The sequence below is a fragment of the Centropristis striata genome, chromosome 1 (genome assembly GCF_030273125.1).
Source record: "Centropristis striata isolate RG_2023a ecotype Rhode Island chromosome 1, C.striata_1.0, whole genome shotgun sequence".
In the NCBI taxonomy this organism is placed as follows: domain Eukaryota; kingdom Metazoa; phylum Chordata; class Actinopteri; order Perciformes; family Serranidae; genus Centropristis; species Centropristis striata.
In genome coordinates this window covers 357,501-376,702 of record NC_081517.1, presented here as the reverse complement: position 1 = coordinate 376,702, position 19,202 = coordinate 357,501, and the positions used below count along the sequence as shown (strand labels likewise).

At 40.9% G+C, this 19,202-nt stretch overlaps 1 protein-coding gene and 1 pseudogene across 4 annotated transcripts in view; one reads left to right on the top strand and one right to left on the bottom strand.

Moving 5' to 3' along the window:
* Positions 1-2,878, bottom strand: part of LOC131990880 (uncharacterized) — an 8,198-nt pseudogene extending 5,320 nt beyond the window's left edge.
* Positions 1-19,202, top strand: part of gcgrb (glucagon receptor b) — an 88,986-nt gene that overhangs the window by 57,885 nt on the left and 11,899 nt on the right. For 3 of the 4 annotated variants that reach the window (XM_059343815.1, XM_059343704.1, XM_059343736.1), the window contains exons 2-8: positions 10,485-10,603; positions 11,203-11,299; positions 11,393-11,500; positions 13,988-14,076; positions 14,620-14,726; positions 15,265-15,424; positions 16,511-16,670. In XM_059343815.1, the coding sequence (XP_059199798.1) occupies positions 10,511-10,603; positions 11,203-11,299; positions 11,393-11,500; positions 13,988-14,076; positions 14,620-14,726; positions 15,265-15,424; positions 16,511-16,670 (814 nt within the window). In that variant the 5' untranslated portion in view covers positions 10,485-10,510. Of the gene's footprint in view, positions 1-10,420; positions 10,604-11,202; positions 11,300-11,392; positions 11,501-13,987; positions 14,077-14,619; positions 14,727-15,264; positions 15,425-16,510; positions 16,671-19,202 lie in introns of those variants that run through there. The other variant, XM_059343887.1, reaches the window with a different exon arrangement.

Sequence of the window (19,202 nt, the reverse complement as noted above, 5' to 3'; positions counted from 1 at the left end):
AGCTGGGAATTACTATAGCAACTCCAAGTCAACTACAGGTCAACTACAGGTCAACGCCAAGGTTTTCAATATGAAAACAAAAAAAATACATAAATAAATAAAAAACTGATGCATGTGTGCATATATATATATATGCATATATAAAGAGAGTATAAGTTATACTTTCATACTTAATACTTTTACGTTTGTCCTAACAAACACTATTTTCTCAAACTATTTTCTCAAAGTGTGAACAGCTCAAGGTCAGGGGTCATGAACATGGCTAAAGTCAAATAATCGATAATTTAAAAAAAATGTTTTATTCATTAAAAACAAAAGTAGGAAACCTTCACCACGATGACATGGCTGTAGTTGCCAGTTAATTGTCTGCTAATTGATTCAGTTTTCCTGCTGTACTTGTTTTGTGTGGAAACAGAGTGATAGTGTGTGAAGTAACTGAAGCTGTCAGATAAATAAAAACAACAGTAGAAAGTGGCATGTAAGTCAAACACTCAAGTACCTCAGATGGTAGTTATAGCCAGTCATAACCCTGCATTGTAGCCCAGACCACACTTGCACTTTTATTTTGAAAATTGATGAGTAACTCATCCCAATCATATAACAACAACTAAGTTACTGCAGTGAAAAAAGCTGCTGTTTCTACATGAAAACACTTTGACTTCTTCATCGACTGACTCTTTGGGTTTCTACGGGCTGACATGCTAACAGTTCAGGTCACTGACATGCTAACAGTTCAGGTCACTGACATGCTAACTGTTCAGGTCACTGACATGCTAACAGTTCAGGTCACTGAGGTGTTCAGGTGCTGAAGCAGCACAGTGAAGAGTGAAGGAACGTAACGACAGGAGAGAACATCACTGTCTCTGTCAGATCATCTGCTATCTGTTCCACTGCTCTGACCTCCTATATGAGACAGGAAACAAGATGTTCCTCCGTTCTCCCTGGAGGAGGCAGGAGGAGTAATAGAGGAATAATAGAAGGGAAACAGGGCTCAGTCTCTGCTGAGATGAGGACTTTTTTCCCCACTTCTGAAAAGCCAGTTTCCTTCTGAATGGTTTCAGAGTTGTAAAGTAGAGCTGAAGGACGAGGAGAACCTACGATGAGAGACGAGATGAAAAGAAAAAATAGATGCCGTTGCTGTGTTTGTGAAGCGTGACGTCTGCTGAAGGAGCAGATTCAGGGTCACCTCCATCACCTCCCTCAGTTCATCATAACACACACACACACACACACACACACACACACACCACACACACACACACACACACTCTGATGACTGCCACTAGCCAACTTCACCTGATCTACCTACTGCTGGCTTACACCAACAGATGTCCCCAGTCCCAGAATAAAAACTGAAAGTCTTTAGTAAATCTAGAGTTTTACTGCAGTCTGTCATCTCCATGGTTACGTGTAAGGTAGTAATCTGTTTCATATCAGTCTTTTCCTAGTCTTGGGTTTGATCATATCAAACATGTTTGATCATGTTTCGCAAGTCGCAGTGACGTAACACAATCACTAACCAAAAGATGAGCGGGGGAAAGGGCCCTGGTGACAGTAAGGTCATCCATAAAAGCTCTGATGGGCGGCTGACGTACAGCTGACTTGGTGAGGGGTCCTCTGCACTCCACCTCTGCTGACTTGACAAGCATGTTCATGGCTAAGGCGAACAGAATCACTGAGACTGTGTGACTCCAGCCGATGTGATGCTGATGTTACTGTTCCAGAGGTGACTCTCAAACTGAAGCAGTTGTAATAGTCCAGTATGAGGTTTCTGATCTTGCCTGGAACATGATGCCGGTCGAGTGAGGTCTCCACCAGCTTGTGTGGAATAGACCCATAGGCATTGGACAAGTCAAGCCACAACACTGCCAGGTCCCCGCTGCCCTTCCGGGCCTCTCGGATGGGCTGGGTGACAACTCCCGTGTGCTCGACGCATCCTGGCACCTTCGGGATCCCCCCCTTCTGCACAGAGGTGTCAATGTCAATGTATGCATTCTTCAGGAGGAACTCCGTCATGCGTCGGGCAACAATGCTGAAAAACACCTTGCCCTCCACACTCAGGAGCGAGATGTTTCTGAACTGCTCGATGGTGCGTGAGTTCTCCTCCTTCGGAATCCATACGCCCTCTGCATGCCTCCACTGCTGAGCCACCTTCCCCCTCCTCCAGATGACCTTGAGGATCTTCCACAGTCGCTTCAAGAGCCTGGGGCACCTCTTGTAGACAACATATGATACTCCACTGGGACCAGGAGCTGAGATGGATCTAGCTGCTCTGACGATGTCTTCAACTTCTCCCAGGGATGGTTCTTTGATGTTGAAGGCAGACGTGGGCTCGGGCGGGGTTATCAGAGCGCTGCAGGGTCCGAGGTCCTGCTCCCTTGCGCTGTCGCTGTAGGTTGCCCTGAGGTACTCGTCAACCTCTTCCTGAGAGCAGGCCAATTGTCCTCCTCGCTTCTGCCCGAGGATCTTCTTGGTGAAACTGAACTGGCTTGCAATAAAGGCAGCACGCTTCCTTCCCCCTTTTCCTGTGCCATTCGGCTCGGCGGAGTGTTGTCAGGTGCCTCCTTATGTTGTTATGGAGCTCTGCAAGCCCGGCCTTCTCTTCTTCTCTTGCCTGCTTGTACTGCCGTCCCAGCAGTCTGAGCTCGTGCCGCAGTTGTTTGATCTTCTTCTGCCGTCGGTTAGGCTCCCCTTCACCGCTGGTAGGGCGCCGCTCTTTGGTGCCAAACCTCTCAGCGGCAATGCTGACAATCATCGCGCTCATTATGCGCAACTTCAGATCAGCATCCCCTCTGGCTGTGGCTTCGAGAACCTGATTGACATCCTCATCGAACTGGCACCACTCATTCACCTTTTTGGCCGAAGGCCACTTGACCCGACGGTGTTCTGACTGCCTGACTTGGGGTGGGGCTTGTGGAGCATGGAGGGTCTGGGCACTGTGGGGTGACTCCGGGCCGGGCTCCTCCTCCGTCTCACCAGGCACTGGTCCTGTGCGTTGCACCACTTGCCTTCCAGTCAAGCATCTCATTTTGGTCTGGTGGATCTTCAGACCACGCAGGTTTTTGCAGACCTTGCCACATAAGCAAACTGTACTCGTAGTTGTCATTCCATTAGCTTGGGTCGATACCTGTGTATCCTTCCTGTTGGGGTGCTCATCCCCCCCCCCCTCTTCAGGGTTTTCCATAGCTTATTTGGGTACCCCCTCACAGGAGCTGCAGGTTGGGGTGCTAGCCCTCCCTGCTGGTTTATTATACACCCCCTGGTGCAACCTAGACACATCATCAGTGATGTAACCTGGGGTCATCGGGTGTTTTGGGTCTTTCAACATCAGACACCCTCGCCCAGGTGACCCAGTCGAGGATGATCAGTCCCCGGCTTGTGTCTAGCTTGTATGGCCCACGGATCACCCCTCTTGATCCACAGCCATCTTGATGCCTTCTCAGCAGCATCAGTAGTGTTCCTGATGGCTTTCTTGCTGTGCAGTCCCCTTATGCCCAACATCTTGAGAGCCCTGCGGAGTGACTGGCCTGCGAACCCACAGCATCCAACCTCAATGGGGTTACATTGGGTCTTCCATTCGTTTCGTCTGCATTCGCTTGCCAGCTCTTCATACTTGGCCCTCTTCCTCTCAAAGGCCTCCTCCATCCGGTCTTCCCAGGGCACAGTCAACTCCAACAGTATCACCTGCCTTGTTGATTCAGACATGAGAACCAAGTCCGGCCTGAGTGTTGTTACTGCGATGGTCTCTGGGAACTTGAGCTGTTTCCCCAGGTCCACCTTCAGCTGCCAGTCCCTAGCAGTGGCCAGGAGCCCTGCTGCTTGGCTTGCGCATTGTTGTGGCTTCTCTCCAGCTTTAACAAAGCTGATGGAGTGCCTAGCTGGCTGTTGTTGCTTACTGAGAGAGATCCCGGTGCAGATGGTATCTGCTATGACCCTCAGCACCTGGTCATGGCGCCACCGGTAGCGTCCTTCCCCCAGGGCTTTCTGGCAGCAGCTAAGTATGTGCTCCAGTGATCCTCTCCTCTGACACAGAGGGCAGGCGGGTGTTTCTGCCAGTCCCCAACAGAAGAGGTTGGATGGGCTTGGGAGGACATCGTAGACTGACTGGATCAAAAACCTTATCCGGAGCGGCTCCGCCTTCCAAATGTCAGACCACGAAATCTTCCGGTCCAGTGCCTGCTCCCATCAAGTCCACGTGCCCTGTTGTCTCATTCCGACCATCCTGCTCGAGCGGGTCTCCTCCACTCCTGTTCGAACCTCTTCCTGGATGAGCTGAAGCCTCTCCTTCCCCTGTGTCTTGTTGTACTGAGGTCTTGGGTTGCTCCCAAGCCCTGCCCGGCCTGACGCAACGGATCCCACCAGCACGCTGTGGCGTGCAGACAGATGGTATCTGCTATGACCCTCAGCACCTGGTCATGGCGCCACCGGTAGCGTCCCTCCCCCAGGGCTGGATAAGTACCTCAAACAACCCCAAAATCCAAATTATCCCTTTAAAAATACATATGAAATGAGTGGAACATGGAAAACATCAATTTTAAAGTATAATCGGCCAAAGTGACAACAACAAACATGTCGTTTTATGTGATATAGTGAAACGCCTTTTAAAATTTGAATTATGTCACAATAACATGTCGTTTGAAATGCAAATAAAAGCAATAGAAACAAATAAGAAGCAGGGGGGATTGTAGTCTAGCTCCAGAGCAGTTGGCTGTCACTCTCCATGTGGGGCAGAGCAACTCAACGAGACAGAAACAACATAATTAGAGCTCTTGTTTAGCTCCATTACTGCCATTGCACTCCGCCTACATTCTCTCCATAGTCTGCCTAATTACACACTCCTCATCACATAGAGGCTTATTGATTTAAATAAAATAATTGGGAGGAACCTTAATGAGAATGTGGAACACTCTGTTTCCTTGATTGACTTCATTATCGGTCACGTGATCCTTAGAGGTCCTCGATGTGTGATGAGCAGTTTTCAAATGATTTACTGTCACACATTTCCACTCTACTTCCTTCTGCTTCTCTTTCTGCTCATCTCTGAGTTTCACCGCAGGACAAACATACATATTGTGCACTTAAATGGAAATGTGTGGGAGGGGAGAGGCACACACACACACACACACACACACACACACACACGGACTGAGTAATGAAAGGAGAAGTCAAATGTGAATGAAAAGGGACTGACATGTTTCACACTCTGCACGGTGTTAATGATTCAAACTAAAGGTTAAAAAGCAGAATTGTTGTCCAGAATGTTTTATTCATCAGCAGACGGAGAGACAGCGCTGCATCTGATGATAATTAGCATTATGAGCTAAAAGTACCACGTCTTTCTGCCCGAGAGGAAAAAACGGCGGGAAAATATGTGTGTGTGTGTGTGTGTGTGTGTGGCATATAAACAGTGCAAACAGTGGCTTTAACTCAGTTTGTAGAAGCAAATATCCCTTGGGAGGTGTAACTATTACAATGGCTGCACACACACAGAGAGAGAGAGAGAGAGAGAGAGAGAGAAGCGTGACTGTTGGTCGTGTAGTTTGATTTACATAAACAGCGTAATATTGAGGAATATTCAAAAGGAGAAACTGTGACTCACACGGCTGTTTGTGCTCATACAAATCACTGAGCATGGTTGTGCAGATATTTTCTGTCTTTCTATCTCTGTCTTTGTCTTTCTTCTTGATAACACACAAAGACTCTGTATCATGGTGTTATCATGTATCATGGTGTTATCGTGTATCATGGTGTTATCATGGTGTGGTTATACAGGGATGCTGAGTTTTCCATTGACTTGCCTTGTAAAGTCTGCAGAGCGGCTGTTTGGAAGAAGGATTGGCTCGCTAACAGCTGAAGTTCAACGAAAGGTTTCTCTGAGTGAATGACAATAAAATGTGAAATAAAACAAAACGAAAACGTAAAGAGCAGTAAACCTGCAGATCCATATAGTAGCATGACTATTACAGACTGTATGAGAGGAAGGGGCGTGGCCTCGATGACATCATCATTGGTTTGTAGACTGACAGCTGAAAGCCTCAAGTTTTGCATGTTGTTGTTTTTTAAACAACCAAAATGTTACAATAAAATGTCTTTAAATTAAAATACACTGTGAAAAGGTAAAAGTTCAAACATAAAAACACACCTCGGCTCTGTCAATCACAATCAATATTTATCATAAATTTTACTCTTAATGGAACCATAATTTGCTAAATTAACATCATGTTGAGTTGTAGAACACATGAAACTAGTGACTGAGACCATGAAGACATTAGGGAAATGTTTCCGAGGTTAGGGCTGGCCGATATGGACCAAAAGTCATATCCCGATATATTTAGGCTGAATATCGTTATACGATTTATTTAAGTGAACATAAATACTGTATAACAACAGGAGTACTTGTTTGTTTTTTTAATCAAAGCTCCATAAAGTGCACATTTAAATAAAAAATATCTTAAATAAAATCTTTTTCCAAAATAAATATATTTATATGAGAAAAGAATAATGAACATTACAAAAATAACTAAATATGGCAAACCCTAGTAAGGGCATTATTTATATATAAATAAAGACATTTTTTAAACTATATTGATATATGCGATATGGTCTAATTCCATATCACATCTGATATATATCGATATATCTTTTATATTGATATATATCGCCCAGCCCTACCTGAGGTCATAAATCAAGTGAGAAGTAGGGTCATTTTCTCATTGACTTCTATAGCTCTGAGCTTCTTTCTGCAACCAGCGGAGTCGCCCCCTGCTGGCCGTGAGGTAGAATGCAGCTTTATGGAATCTTGCCTGGTGAAAGCCAAAACCTTTTTGAGCCTTTTTGATGGTTAAAAAATGTATTACAAGAAACGCACTGTCACCAACAAGGCAGATTTATTTTAACTATTTGAATATTTTTGAGAAAACGAAGATTACATCCATCCACTGTGATACATTTCACAAAAAATCAGTAACAGGCAGCTCCTGCAAAACACTGAGGAGAGAATGTAATATCTGGCCTTGAAGAACTGAAGGTGCTACGAACAGATTTACACCCTGAAACAGATTTCAGCTGATTCCTCAACATGCTGCAGTAATAAGAGCTGCTGAGAGTCGATCAGCTTCAGTCCTGTGATTCTCTTCTCACTGTTGTGGTGAAGTAGAAACAGACACACAGGCGCTGCAGCAGCTCACATGTTCACACACACACACACACACACACACACACACACACACACACCCATGCTCTCATATGTCCAGCTGCCTATGAAAATCAAGTAAATCTCTATATGTGACACTGCTTGCAAGGAGGTTAGGAGATGAAATTACATGAACTGCAGATTTTAAAAATATCCTTTTCAATCTAAAAATACATGGCAACATAGAATAGATTATGTTCTTCATAAGGCTGCATGTTTTAATGTGTTTCCAGTCGACCTGGAGGGCTACGTCCCAATGTCCACCAGCCAGCTCAGCGTTTACCAAACTGCCAACATGCCAAAAAGTTTTTGTTCATTTTGATGCACAAACAGCTGCAAAGAGAAACCGGGGCCGTGTTTCCACATAATCCCATTTCAGACCCAGAGAGGAGGAGATATTGGATTTTTTTCAATCCAGTGTGGTGCCATTATTGGCAAGAAAAGCTAATCTCACTAGCTGACTGCTCTCACACTGGAACTGACATCATTAGCACTCGTCTTCTCTTTGACGATGAAGAATTTATTGTTCTTCCCTCCCAAACAACATTACACATCCATCCAGATGGAAAGTCCAAATACAGGAGCAGTGAGCATATTAGGAGGCTTTTATCTTATTATCTATCTTTATATATCTTGGCACTATGGACGGATTCCCCCGAGATACAATCCACTTTATTTATTTATTAGATACATCACCAGCTGTGGTGTTTCACATGAACAGGTTAACTGATTAACATCATTAACTGGTGACATTAAATGATTCTGTGGTTGTAACCCACATAAGTTGTTAGCGTTAGCGTTAGCGTTGTCACGATACTAAAATGTTCAACTCGATACCGATACTCAGGAAAATATTAGATTTTCGATACCATTTTCGATACCACCAGGATAAAAACAAAGACCCCAAAATTTAACAGAAATATTTTTAAGTACAACAAAAATGCAACATGTTAAAATAAACAGAACTACAGGTTAAATATTTAAATATTTATAATAAAAACAGTTGTGCAAAAAGATACTTTTTTGAGTATCGATACTTCTGACAACCCTCGTTAGCGTAGATAATAAACACAGATGAATATGTATTTTATATCAGGGACACCTCCAGAACACGTTCTGTTCGTCTCTATAGCAACCATGAGTCACTCCTCACTCAAACACCAGCTGTTTTAAATCATATATCTCCAAGTCACACAGTTTATTGTTAGATCTTTGTTCTTCCTCTTTAGATTTGTGATCTTAACACGTGTGGGTTGCATAATAATTAACAGGCTGGTGTGTTAGCTCTGTGTTAGCTCTGTGTTAGCTCTGTGTTAGCCGCCATGCTAGAAGATTGTTTTGCCCATCAGATCTCCTTAGTGACTAAAATCTATAAAATCTATCCAACAGCTGCTTTGATAAGACACCATCACTGAAGTCACATATTCACTGAGCCCTTCCTCAGCATATCTCATTATAAACGTGTTTCATCATCACCCTGTTTCATCCTGCTATAGTTTCATCTCACAGATTGTGTCTCAAGCATGCAGACAACAAAACAATCTGCCTGCAGGAGCTTTTTACTGTCTGTCTGTCTGTCTCAGTCGATACGAGCTGCATGTGATAATAAAGAGACGGTTATTGCTGCAACACCACAAGATACAAGAAGAATCAGCAGCTAATTATTGTATACAAGAAGAATCAGCAGCTAATTATTGTATACAAGAAGAATCAGCAGCTAATTATCGTATCGGAGTTTTCTTTGTTGTCCTTTATAAGTTAATGTGCTAATGTAAAACAAGACAGCTGATCGATCTTTGGCTCAGTTCTTTATCAGGTACAGCAAGTCAATAGCACACACACACACACACACACACACACACACACACACACACACACACACAGAGAAGGAGGCGGCGGTAAAGCAGCTACTTGTGTCCTGTTCGGTAAAATGACAGTTTTTATCGATGGTGTCTGGTTGCTTTGAAGAGAACATGGAGGTAGATTATTAATGAAGGATGACTGGTGGCAAGATAACATTGTGAAAATATTCCAGATATTATAATATTACCTGGTGGGTCTTTTTTAGGTGGTAAAATCAGTTTTAATGCTGTCTGACCACAGCCGCACATCGTCTGTCTCCTGCTTCTCCAAACTGATCAGCTGTAGATAATATATAATATATATAATATAATATACACTGACTGTGGATAAATACCTCAAACAACCCCAAAATCCAAATTATCCCTTTATAAATACATATGAAATGAGTGGAACATGGAAAACATCAATTTTAAAGTATAATCGGCCAAAGTGACAACAACAAACATGTCGTTTTATGTGATATAGTGAAACGCCTTTTAAAATTTGAATTATGTCACAATAACATGTAGTTTGAAATGCAAATAAAAGCAATAGAAACAAATTACAATAAGGAAGCGGGGGGGGGCTGCATCATCATCATCATCATCATCAGATACTTCAGCGAAAGCACAGAGACTGGAACAGAGTGGAATTTGAAACGTTTTAGCCAAAAATGTTTCCATGGTCAAGGTGTTTTTTGCAGAAACGTTTCAGATTTCGTTTTGTTCTCCTACTTCGTGGGTGAAGACGGCCTTCGAAATCATCCAACGGACACAAACAACTGCAGCTGTTTGACAGAGTTTGATGTGGTGGCTTTCATTCAGCAGCTATTCTCAATAATAATAATAATAATAATAATAATAATAAGGTATTCTAGACATGAACACGGATAAAAGCACACATTCTCTGTTCATCCTCTGACCCACTTCCCCCCGCTGTCCAACCCCCTTATCCAATCATCTGTTGAGTTCTCATGATGCTATTGTGCCGCATTTTTGCAGTAAGTATTTTTAGAAATGTGTATAAAAAGAGCCATGCTTTTGCTTTACTATTTGCAGAAGAGATGGCTCTATATGTACATAAACTGCTTGTATGACAACGTTGTTTTTTCAATTCTGTGCAAACTGTCTGAAGTCAGATTCTGCTGAGCTGAAGCCTGATCCAGAGGTTCTGCAGAATGAATAATATATATATACATATATATATATATATATATATATATATATTTATATATATATATATATATATATATATAAATGATGGTCCTTTTTACATGAAGCTGGCGTTGTGGAGGCAGAAAGAGAAGCAGTTACTATCACTGGTAGCTGCTCCTGGTTTCTGTTCATTGATTCTTGATATCTTCATTATTTCACTCTGTCTCACACACACACACACACACACACATACACACACACACACACACACTAACCCCTCTCCGTCTGGTGTGCAGGTCTCAGTGAGGCAGGCTGAGGCCTCATGTGTCGGGCCTCCTGTGTGTCCTGGTCCTCGCAGCGTCAGATGTCCCAGGTGTGTCTCTTGGCCTTGCTAATGCTCTGCAGCTGCACGAAGGTACGACTCACACACACTAACTGATGTCTTTGATCTGTTCTCCTGCTGTTCTCGGGGTAAAGATTGTTTTTTGTGATCAAGTTTTGATTGTTTTTTCCATTTAGTTTAAAACAAACAAACAAGCAGGTGTGGCAAGCATCAATAATAGCAACAATAAATAACAATGGCAATACTACCAACCAAACATATCAACAATAGTGACTGTTGAAAAATAAGAAAAGGAAAAAATTAAAAATAAATTAAAAATAATAATAATAATATAATAATGAAAAATAGATAGACAACCCCCCTCCCGCCCCCAAATTCCAAAGGTTCCACAGGCTTCGTCTGCATGAAGAACACTGATGAACATACAAACACGCATGTGAACACATGTGTGTGTATATATATATATATATATATATATATATATATATATATACATATAGCAGCAGTGGGACAGGTATTTTGAACAGTATCCACTTTCATATAATAATAGTAAAATGCATTTGGAACATAGGTCGTATTGGGAACTGATGAGGGTAAGTCAGTTCATCTAAACCTCAAAACCAAAAGGTTGGTAACCATGGAGATGAGATGATGGTGTGCTCCTCCTGCAGGTCTCCTCTACTAACTCCCTGGAGCTGGTGAAGGAGCAGTGGAGCAGCTACAGGAACCAGTGCTTGGACCACCTCCAGGCCACGCCCCCCGCCACAGGTCAGCCTCCCCTCCAGCATGACCAGAGTCTGAATCCATTTAGTCTGACCTGCTGTCTGCCAGGAGCAGAATCACATGTGTGCTGTCCTGCAGGGCTGGTGTGTAACAGGACCTTCGACCAGTACGCCTGCTGGCCCGATGGACTCCCAGGGACCTCCGTCAACGTGTCCTGCCCCTGGTTCCTGCCCTGGTACAGGAAAGGTGTGTTACAATGAGATCACATCAGGTTAAGATACATGTTCAGTCAACCTGGACTCACAGAAATCCGTGAAATAGCCACGGATTTCACTTAACTCAAAATCCGTGGAATAGCCACGGAATCGCTCAAATTTCCGTGAAACTGACACGGATTTGGCTACAATGCAAGTTAATGCCAGTCATATCCCGTGGCTATTCCATGGATATTTGTTCCTATTGGTTTGTTCCAAGTCACGTGACTTTCAAGGTCCTGGCGGTCAGAACAAAAAACATGGCGGACAGTTCTCTCATTTTTAGTGAAAAAATCAATATTTTGACTTAGTTTCTGCATAAAAATGGATTTTGATCACATTTCTAGCGAGAAATATATGTTTTATTTTCTAAATATTCACTCAGTGAATGTACATAATCACTTTGTATGTTGGAATAGCCACGGGATATGACTGGCATTAACTTGCATTGTAGCAAAGTCCGTGTCAGTTTCACGGAAATTTGAGCGAATCCGTGGCTATTCCACGGATTTCTGTGAGACCAGGTTGGTTCAGTAAACTCTGGCCTTTTTCAAACTAAATGAGAGATGTCCTAACCTACCAGTGTTGGCAGGTCTGGTTCCACTTGTTGCATTGAAGAACCTTCAGTTCGTTTCATGAATGCGAGGATAGATTTCCCTCCAGGGCCGAGAGAGCTGGATTCAGTAGAAGGAGCTCCTCAGAGTGCTCTTATTTCAAGTCATTCTGTAAAGTTAATAGAAAATGGTTTGTAGTGGCATTTGTCCTCGCTATGCAGTGTGATGAAGGAAGTCAGTGATCTGTTGGATGAATGCAGAACATAATAGTAATAATAATAGTAATAATAATAGTAATAATAGTGCAACGTGGTTTCAAAGAGTGACGAGCAGCTAATTGTGTGTGACGACCACATGAGAGCCAAACCACCTTCAATCTCTGCTTTTCTTCTTGATTAGTTTTGGTTTATATAAATATCTTTTGGTTTCTGTGACCAACTGTCAAACATCCAAACGTGTTGAATCCCTTTGTTCCCTCTGATTGGCTGGTTAGGTTTAGGCATGAGAAGTATGTTTGGTTCAGGTTTGTGTAAGAATATCCAGGTAAGGCAATCAGAGTACAGAGTGGGGCATCACAGGAAAAAAAAATATATATCCATAGTAATCCATAGATGCCGATTTACTCTATTTCCCCTGTCAGGCTTTTAGTTTGGTTAAAATCGTAAGAACAAAACATTATTCTCTATATTAACTGGGGCACTTATTACCAAAAGTAACATTATAGGGTTCACTGAGGTTTTATATTTATTCTGTGTGTTTGATCTCTTAAATTGGTCAATTATTTTTGGTGAAGCACAATAAAAGAAAAAAAAAAACACTTTAGTTTGTTAAAAAAAATAACATTAAAACAATCATGTGACATATTGGGAAATAATTAGCTCTCTTGCTAAGAATTCAGGAACATTGAAACCACAGTGGCAGCAGCCACTTAGCTTAGCTTAGCTTAGCTTAGCTTAGCTTAGCACAAAGACTGGAAACTTGCTCTGTCCAAAGTTCGAGGCCCTCTGAAGCTCACTTATTAACTCAAGGTGTAAAAATGTCAAGTTGTATTAAATGTAGAACTATTTCATGACCAAAGCTGCCAGGCAGCCAGCAGAGATTCCAGGAATTAGACCGTTACATAACCTCCCGTACATGTTAATTTAAAGCTTTTGAGGTGTTATTTGACCTTTAACAGATGAAGCTAGCCATGTTCTTGTTTCCAGTCTTTGTGCTAACGGCTAGCTTCATATTAACCATGTAGACAGAAAGTAACAATCTATTTAATAACCTGTCATTAATCAAAGACTACTTAAAAGCTTTTTATGGAGCTGTAGTTTGTAGCGGTAGATTTTTTTAACAATTTTTTTCAGGTTTCCAATAATTAGTTTTAATGATAAGAGCCTGTCAGCTGGTATATCGCTATCTTTCATGAACACGTTCTCCAGAATATGCAGATGTGGAAACTTTTTGTACAGAACAATAATGCAGAAATCGATGTTTGAGTAACGTTAGAAATGGTGTCATACAGCTATTTATTTCATTCTTTATTTAAATGGTCATTGACTGATACTGAAAATACAGGACTGATGTTGTTTTAACTATTTTGTCAATTTTTATTAATTTCCTCAGTTTTAATTTCTAGAATTGGTTGATGTAATTTTTAATGATGTGCAATAATGTTAAATCTTTCATAAATGTATTTGATTAAGAAAGCAACCTTCTGGTCACATTGGACCAAAATACACGTCGGGAAGTTAAATTTTCAGTCCGGCTCAGAAATGTTCTAAATCAGCGTTTTGTTTTTTTGTCTCAAAAATCAAATTGTTTGGGCTCAATTTATTGCTAAACAATTCATTTTTGTTTTAAATAAATAATGTCACTGATGATGTGTTTTCCTTTAAACAAATGACTGATTTTCCTGGTGTAAATGTGTGTGTGAGCAGTCCAGCAGGGTCTGGTCTACAGAGTCTGCAGTGGAGACGGCCAGTGGGCCGTCAGGAACACCAGCGAGTGTGAGGACGACCCTGGAGAGGTGTGAGTCATTTACATTTACATTTACATTTAGTCATTCAGCAGACGCTTTTATCCAAAGAGACTTACAGGAAGAGTAAAAGCAAACAGTCAAGGTCTAGTGCAATAAGAGCTGTTAGTGCATCAATAAGTGCTGGTGATGATTCTTTGAGGAGGAGAATCATGGTGTAGAGAGAAGATGCTCTCTGAAGAGATGAAGAGGTCTTTAGGAGGTTTTTAAAGGTAGAGATAGGTGACACAGTGTGTCTGTGTGTGTGTGTGCGTCTATAACACTGTGTGTGTGTGTGTGTGTGTGTGTGTGTGTGTGTGTGTGTCCATATTTAAAGCTGCTTGTTAGAAGCTGCTGGTTGGATGATCTTCTGACTGTGATGACACTTTAACTTGACAAGATGACTCAGTGTGTGAAAATCCTCCCATCTGTTCAGATCCTCGTTAGAACATCGTTTAACAACTTTTATGCCAGATTCAGTCTGTGTGTGTGTGTGTGTCTGTGTGTGTGTGTGTGTGTGTGTGTGTGTGTGTGTGTGTGTGTGTGTCTCTGCAGCAGCAGTATGGGCGTATCCTCAGCCAGCTGCAGGTCATGTATACGGTGGGATACTCTCTCTCTCTGGGAGCTCTGCTGCTGGCTCTGGGGATCCTCATCACCTTCAGGTAATAATAAACAGGAGGAAGAGAGAGGGAGAGGAATAGAAAGATCAAAAAGGAAAGGAAGGAATCAATAAAGGGGGAGAAAAAGCAACGAATGGACCAAGGAAATAAGATAGGGAGAGAAGAAGAAAGAAGGAAATGAGGAAGAAGGTGGTGACAGAGGGAAGAAAAGAAGGGAGGAAGATGGAAGAAAGGGTGAAGAAATGTATAGAAAAATAAACAAAATGAAGGGGGAAGAATGACGGAGGGAAAGGAATGGAGGGATAAATGGATAAAGCAGGAAGGGGTGAGAGAGAGAGAGAACAGATGGATCAAAGGAAGAGAAAAAAGCAATGAATAAAGGTGTGAATGACGGAGCCAAGGAAGAAAAAATAATAAATATAGTAATAAAGAGTAATGAAGGAAGAAAGAAAGAAAAGCTGAAAGCATGAAATCTAAAATGAAAGGATGGAGAGAATGTTCCTGCATGCAAAGTAGTAAATATATTATAATAATATATTAATATAATAATAAATATAAAGTTAACCTGTCTCTGCTCCAGGAAGCTGCACTGCATGAGGAACAACATCCACATGAACCTGTTCTCCTCCTTCATCCTGAGAGCCGTCTCCATCCTGGTGAAGGACGCCCTGCTGACCCTCACCCTGGACCCCCGCGCCGCCGCCCACGCCACCCGGCCGCCAGGCTGGGGCGCCATCCCGGTCAGAGCCTCGCCATGGATAGATAGATAGATAGAGAGATAGAGAGATAGAGAGATAGATGATAGATAGATATATAGATAGATAGATAGAGAGATAGATAGATAGATAGATAGATAGATAGATAGATAGATAGATAGATAGAGAGATAGATAGATAGATAGAGAGATAGAGAGATAGAGAGATAGAGAGAGAGAGAGAGAGAGAGAGAGAGAGATAGAGATAGATAGATAGATAGATAGATAGATAGATAGATAGATAGATAGATAGATAGATAGATATGAACCTGTTCATGATATTTAGCATGAGAGAATGAAGAAAGAACATCACACTAGTCTGAGCTGTTCCTCTAACAGTGATTGTAAATGAAGAATAGTGCATAAATATAAATATTGAGACACATTCAGAGAACTCTGTCCTTCTTGAAGTTCAACAACCTTTAAAGTTTAAAAAGCTATTACAAACTTCCTCTGGTGCTAATTAGGAGAAGGAGCAGATATTATTTGTTGGGTCGTCTACCAGTAATTCATTTTTTGGAAGTGTCATTTCCCATTAATAAATCTTATGAATAAGAATATTATTTTAATATTTTAAGATATTACATATCTTCATGAGTTCATAAAGACGCCATCCAGACGAGTGAAACATCATTTTTTTTTCCAGTTCCATTTGCTCCTTTCTTGCTGAGCTGCTGTACATTTGCATTGGAGGAATATACAGTAAATCTCATATTAAATGGCACAAATAGGATTATGTCTGCATTAATCCACACTAAGTATCAGCAATACGCAGCTAAAAATGTCCCGTAAATGTGATTTGCTGCTTTGTGCCGAGGTGCGAGAGATCTGGGAATGTATCTGCGGCTACGTTGAAACTTTTATTGTTGTGAAGGATTGTGAGCAAAGAGAAAAATCTCTGTGGGTAACAGAACCAAACATTTAAAATCAAGGACAACTGGCTTTATAACAGCATTATACTGTGTTTCAGTCAGTCTCAGCTAGTTCACTGAGCTGACAGCAGAATGTGTCATCTGTTGAAGGAGTTTCACCTTGACTTCCTGTTTGTGTGTGACTTCCTGTTTGTCGTCAGGCGGTGACGTGGTGTCGTGGCGCCATGGTGATGATGCAGTACAGCGTGATGGCCAACAACTATTGGCTGCTGGTGGAAGGAATCTACCTGCACAGCCTGCTGGTCATCACCGTGTTCAGCGAGAGGAAGTACTTCTACATCTACCTGGCCATCGGCTGGGGTGAGAGCTAATATAATAATATATATAATAAGAGCCGTTCATAGGACTAATATCAGAGTTCTCACAGGAAATGATTCTGTTCCTTTCTGACAAACAAATGTTGAAGAAGAACAATCAATGATTGTGTTTCGATTGATCAGCTGACTCAGCAACAGGAAGTCAGTAGGTACCAAGGTTATTATAGTTAACGAAAACTAACGAAATAACGAAAACTAGAATTGAAAAAACATTTTCGTTAACTAAAATAAAAATAAAAACTAGAGTTTTAAAAAAAACGATAACTAACTGAAACTGTATTTTGTGGTTACAAAACTAACTAAAACTAACTAAAATTATAGTGGAAATGTCCTTAGTTTTCGTTTTTGTCAACTTTTTTCATTCATAATTCAGTGTTTCTATTTGAACATGCAACACATGGTGAATATGTTTACTGAGACTGGGATGTTTACACTAGAACCAAAATACAAAACACCCAGAACTGTAAGAGTTAATAACCTTATTGGGGCTGAGATGATAAACCAAAGGAAATAAAGGAAACATTTATTATGACCTTTTTGAATCTGGAACCCAACATATAGCCCATTACAAAAAAACTAAAACTAATAAAAACTAAACTAAAACTAAAGCATTTTCAAAAAATAAAAACTAATTAAAACTAGCAAACTCACTCTAAAAACTAACTAAAACTAACTGAATTTGAAAACAAAAATTCACAACGAAATTAAAACTAAAAATAATGAAAAATCCAAAACTATTATAACCTTGGTAGGTACAGGAATGGTTAACAGGTGTGTCAATAGACTAATGAGCAGCTGCATGGACAGGTGAGTGTTCTCAGGTGAGTCAGAGATCAAAGACATGAAGCAGACAGGTGTAAGACAGGACCAGGTCCTCAAACACCAACACTGTGTACTATAGATACTATAAATAGATCAACTAAGTTTAATATGATTTATTAATGTATTCACTAACCCAGAAGAACCCAGACCCCTTTAGAAGAACATGGGGGTCTGCCACAGACCAGCTGGACCACCTAGAACACCTTTATGATGTTTTTTTTAATTCTACCCCTAAATGTCAAAGATCTGTGATGTGACATATATGTCGTTTGTGGTATTTATTTTATTTTTATTATTTTATTATAAATAAACCCGACACCTTTTCTGCTTACAGAAAAACAAATTTGCCTTTTTCTTCACAACATATATCAAAATTGTGACATTAATAGTGCTTTTTAACAACAAATTATTTTTCAGATTTGTTTTTAACATAATAATAAATCAATAATAAATAAAAACAAATAAACTCTAATAGGGTTAAATGCAATAAAGGACACCCTATAAATGGATTAAACTTGTTAAATGTGTTTGAACTTAGCCTAGTAACAAAAAATAAGCTTTTTGAAATTAGCTCGTTTTTCACATTTCTGTTTCCAGTCACACACAAGAAGTCACTTCCTGTCTCAGTCACATGACCTCACCAGGTGTAGAGAATACGTCTCTTAGGGATTTAATGAGTTAATGTGAAGCATAAAGCTGAATATGGGAGATTATAGAAGATTTACACCCTGGACAGTCTCCAGACTATCACAGGGCTGACACATAGACACAGACTCTCTCATTCACTCCTACGGGCAATTTAGAGTCACCAATTAAACCTAAGTGTGTGTTTTTGGACTGTGGGAGGAAGCCGGAGAACCTGGAGAGAACCTGGAGAACATGCAGCCCACATATGTTTTAATTAGCCGTAGAACGCCGACGTGGTCGTTATGAGAGGTCAAACCAGCGACACATCAAAACCTGGGGCCGGATTAACAAAAGTATTCTGAAGATAAAAGTTAAGAAAATTCTTAAGATAAAATAAAGATGTTCCGAAGAATGTTCTTAAATGCTATTTACTATTATTTTCTTATAACAAGAATTGTCGTATGTCTTAGGAACTTCTTAGTTTTCTCACTTAGGACGTTTTTAGACTTTTAACCTAAAATCACTTGGTGACGACAACATTGTGACTCGTGACCTTCAGGGAGTTTAAGAGGACCCGTTCTGTCTCTCAGAGGCCTTGGTGGACTCCATCTGAAAGTCATAATAGTAAGGACATGTTTCAGTAACTTGGCCTCCCTAAATAATATCTATAGTGATTAATTATGTAATATCAAATACAACAGCTGCCTCCGTGATTACTGAGAGGAATCAAGGAATAGTCACATGTCACACAGACTGAAAGGACATTTACATTATATGTCAACTCCCAAAATAAGCTTTATGTGATACATTCACACAAAAAATACTCTGACCAACTTCAATGAACACAATGTGTTAACACATTGTCTAGATCAGGGATGGGCAACTTAAATACTGCAGTTTATCATGTTCACTACCACAGGGCCTCATATAGGAGCATCACTAACCAGATATGATGAAACTGTAATTTTAAACATGTTTACAGTGCAGTAACTTAACATATTTCATGCTCTAATGCATGTTTAACAGTATAAATAGGAATACAAAAGGTTTGAAGCAAATAAAAAAT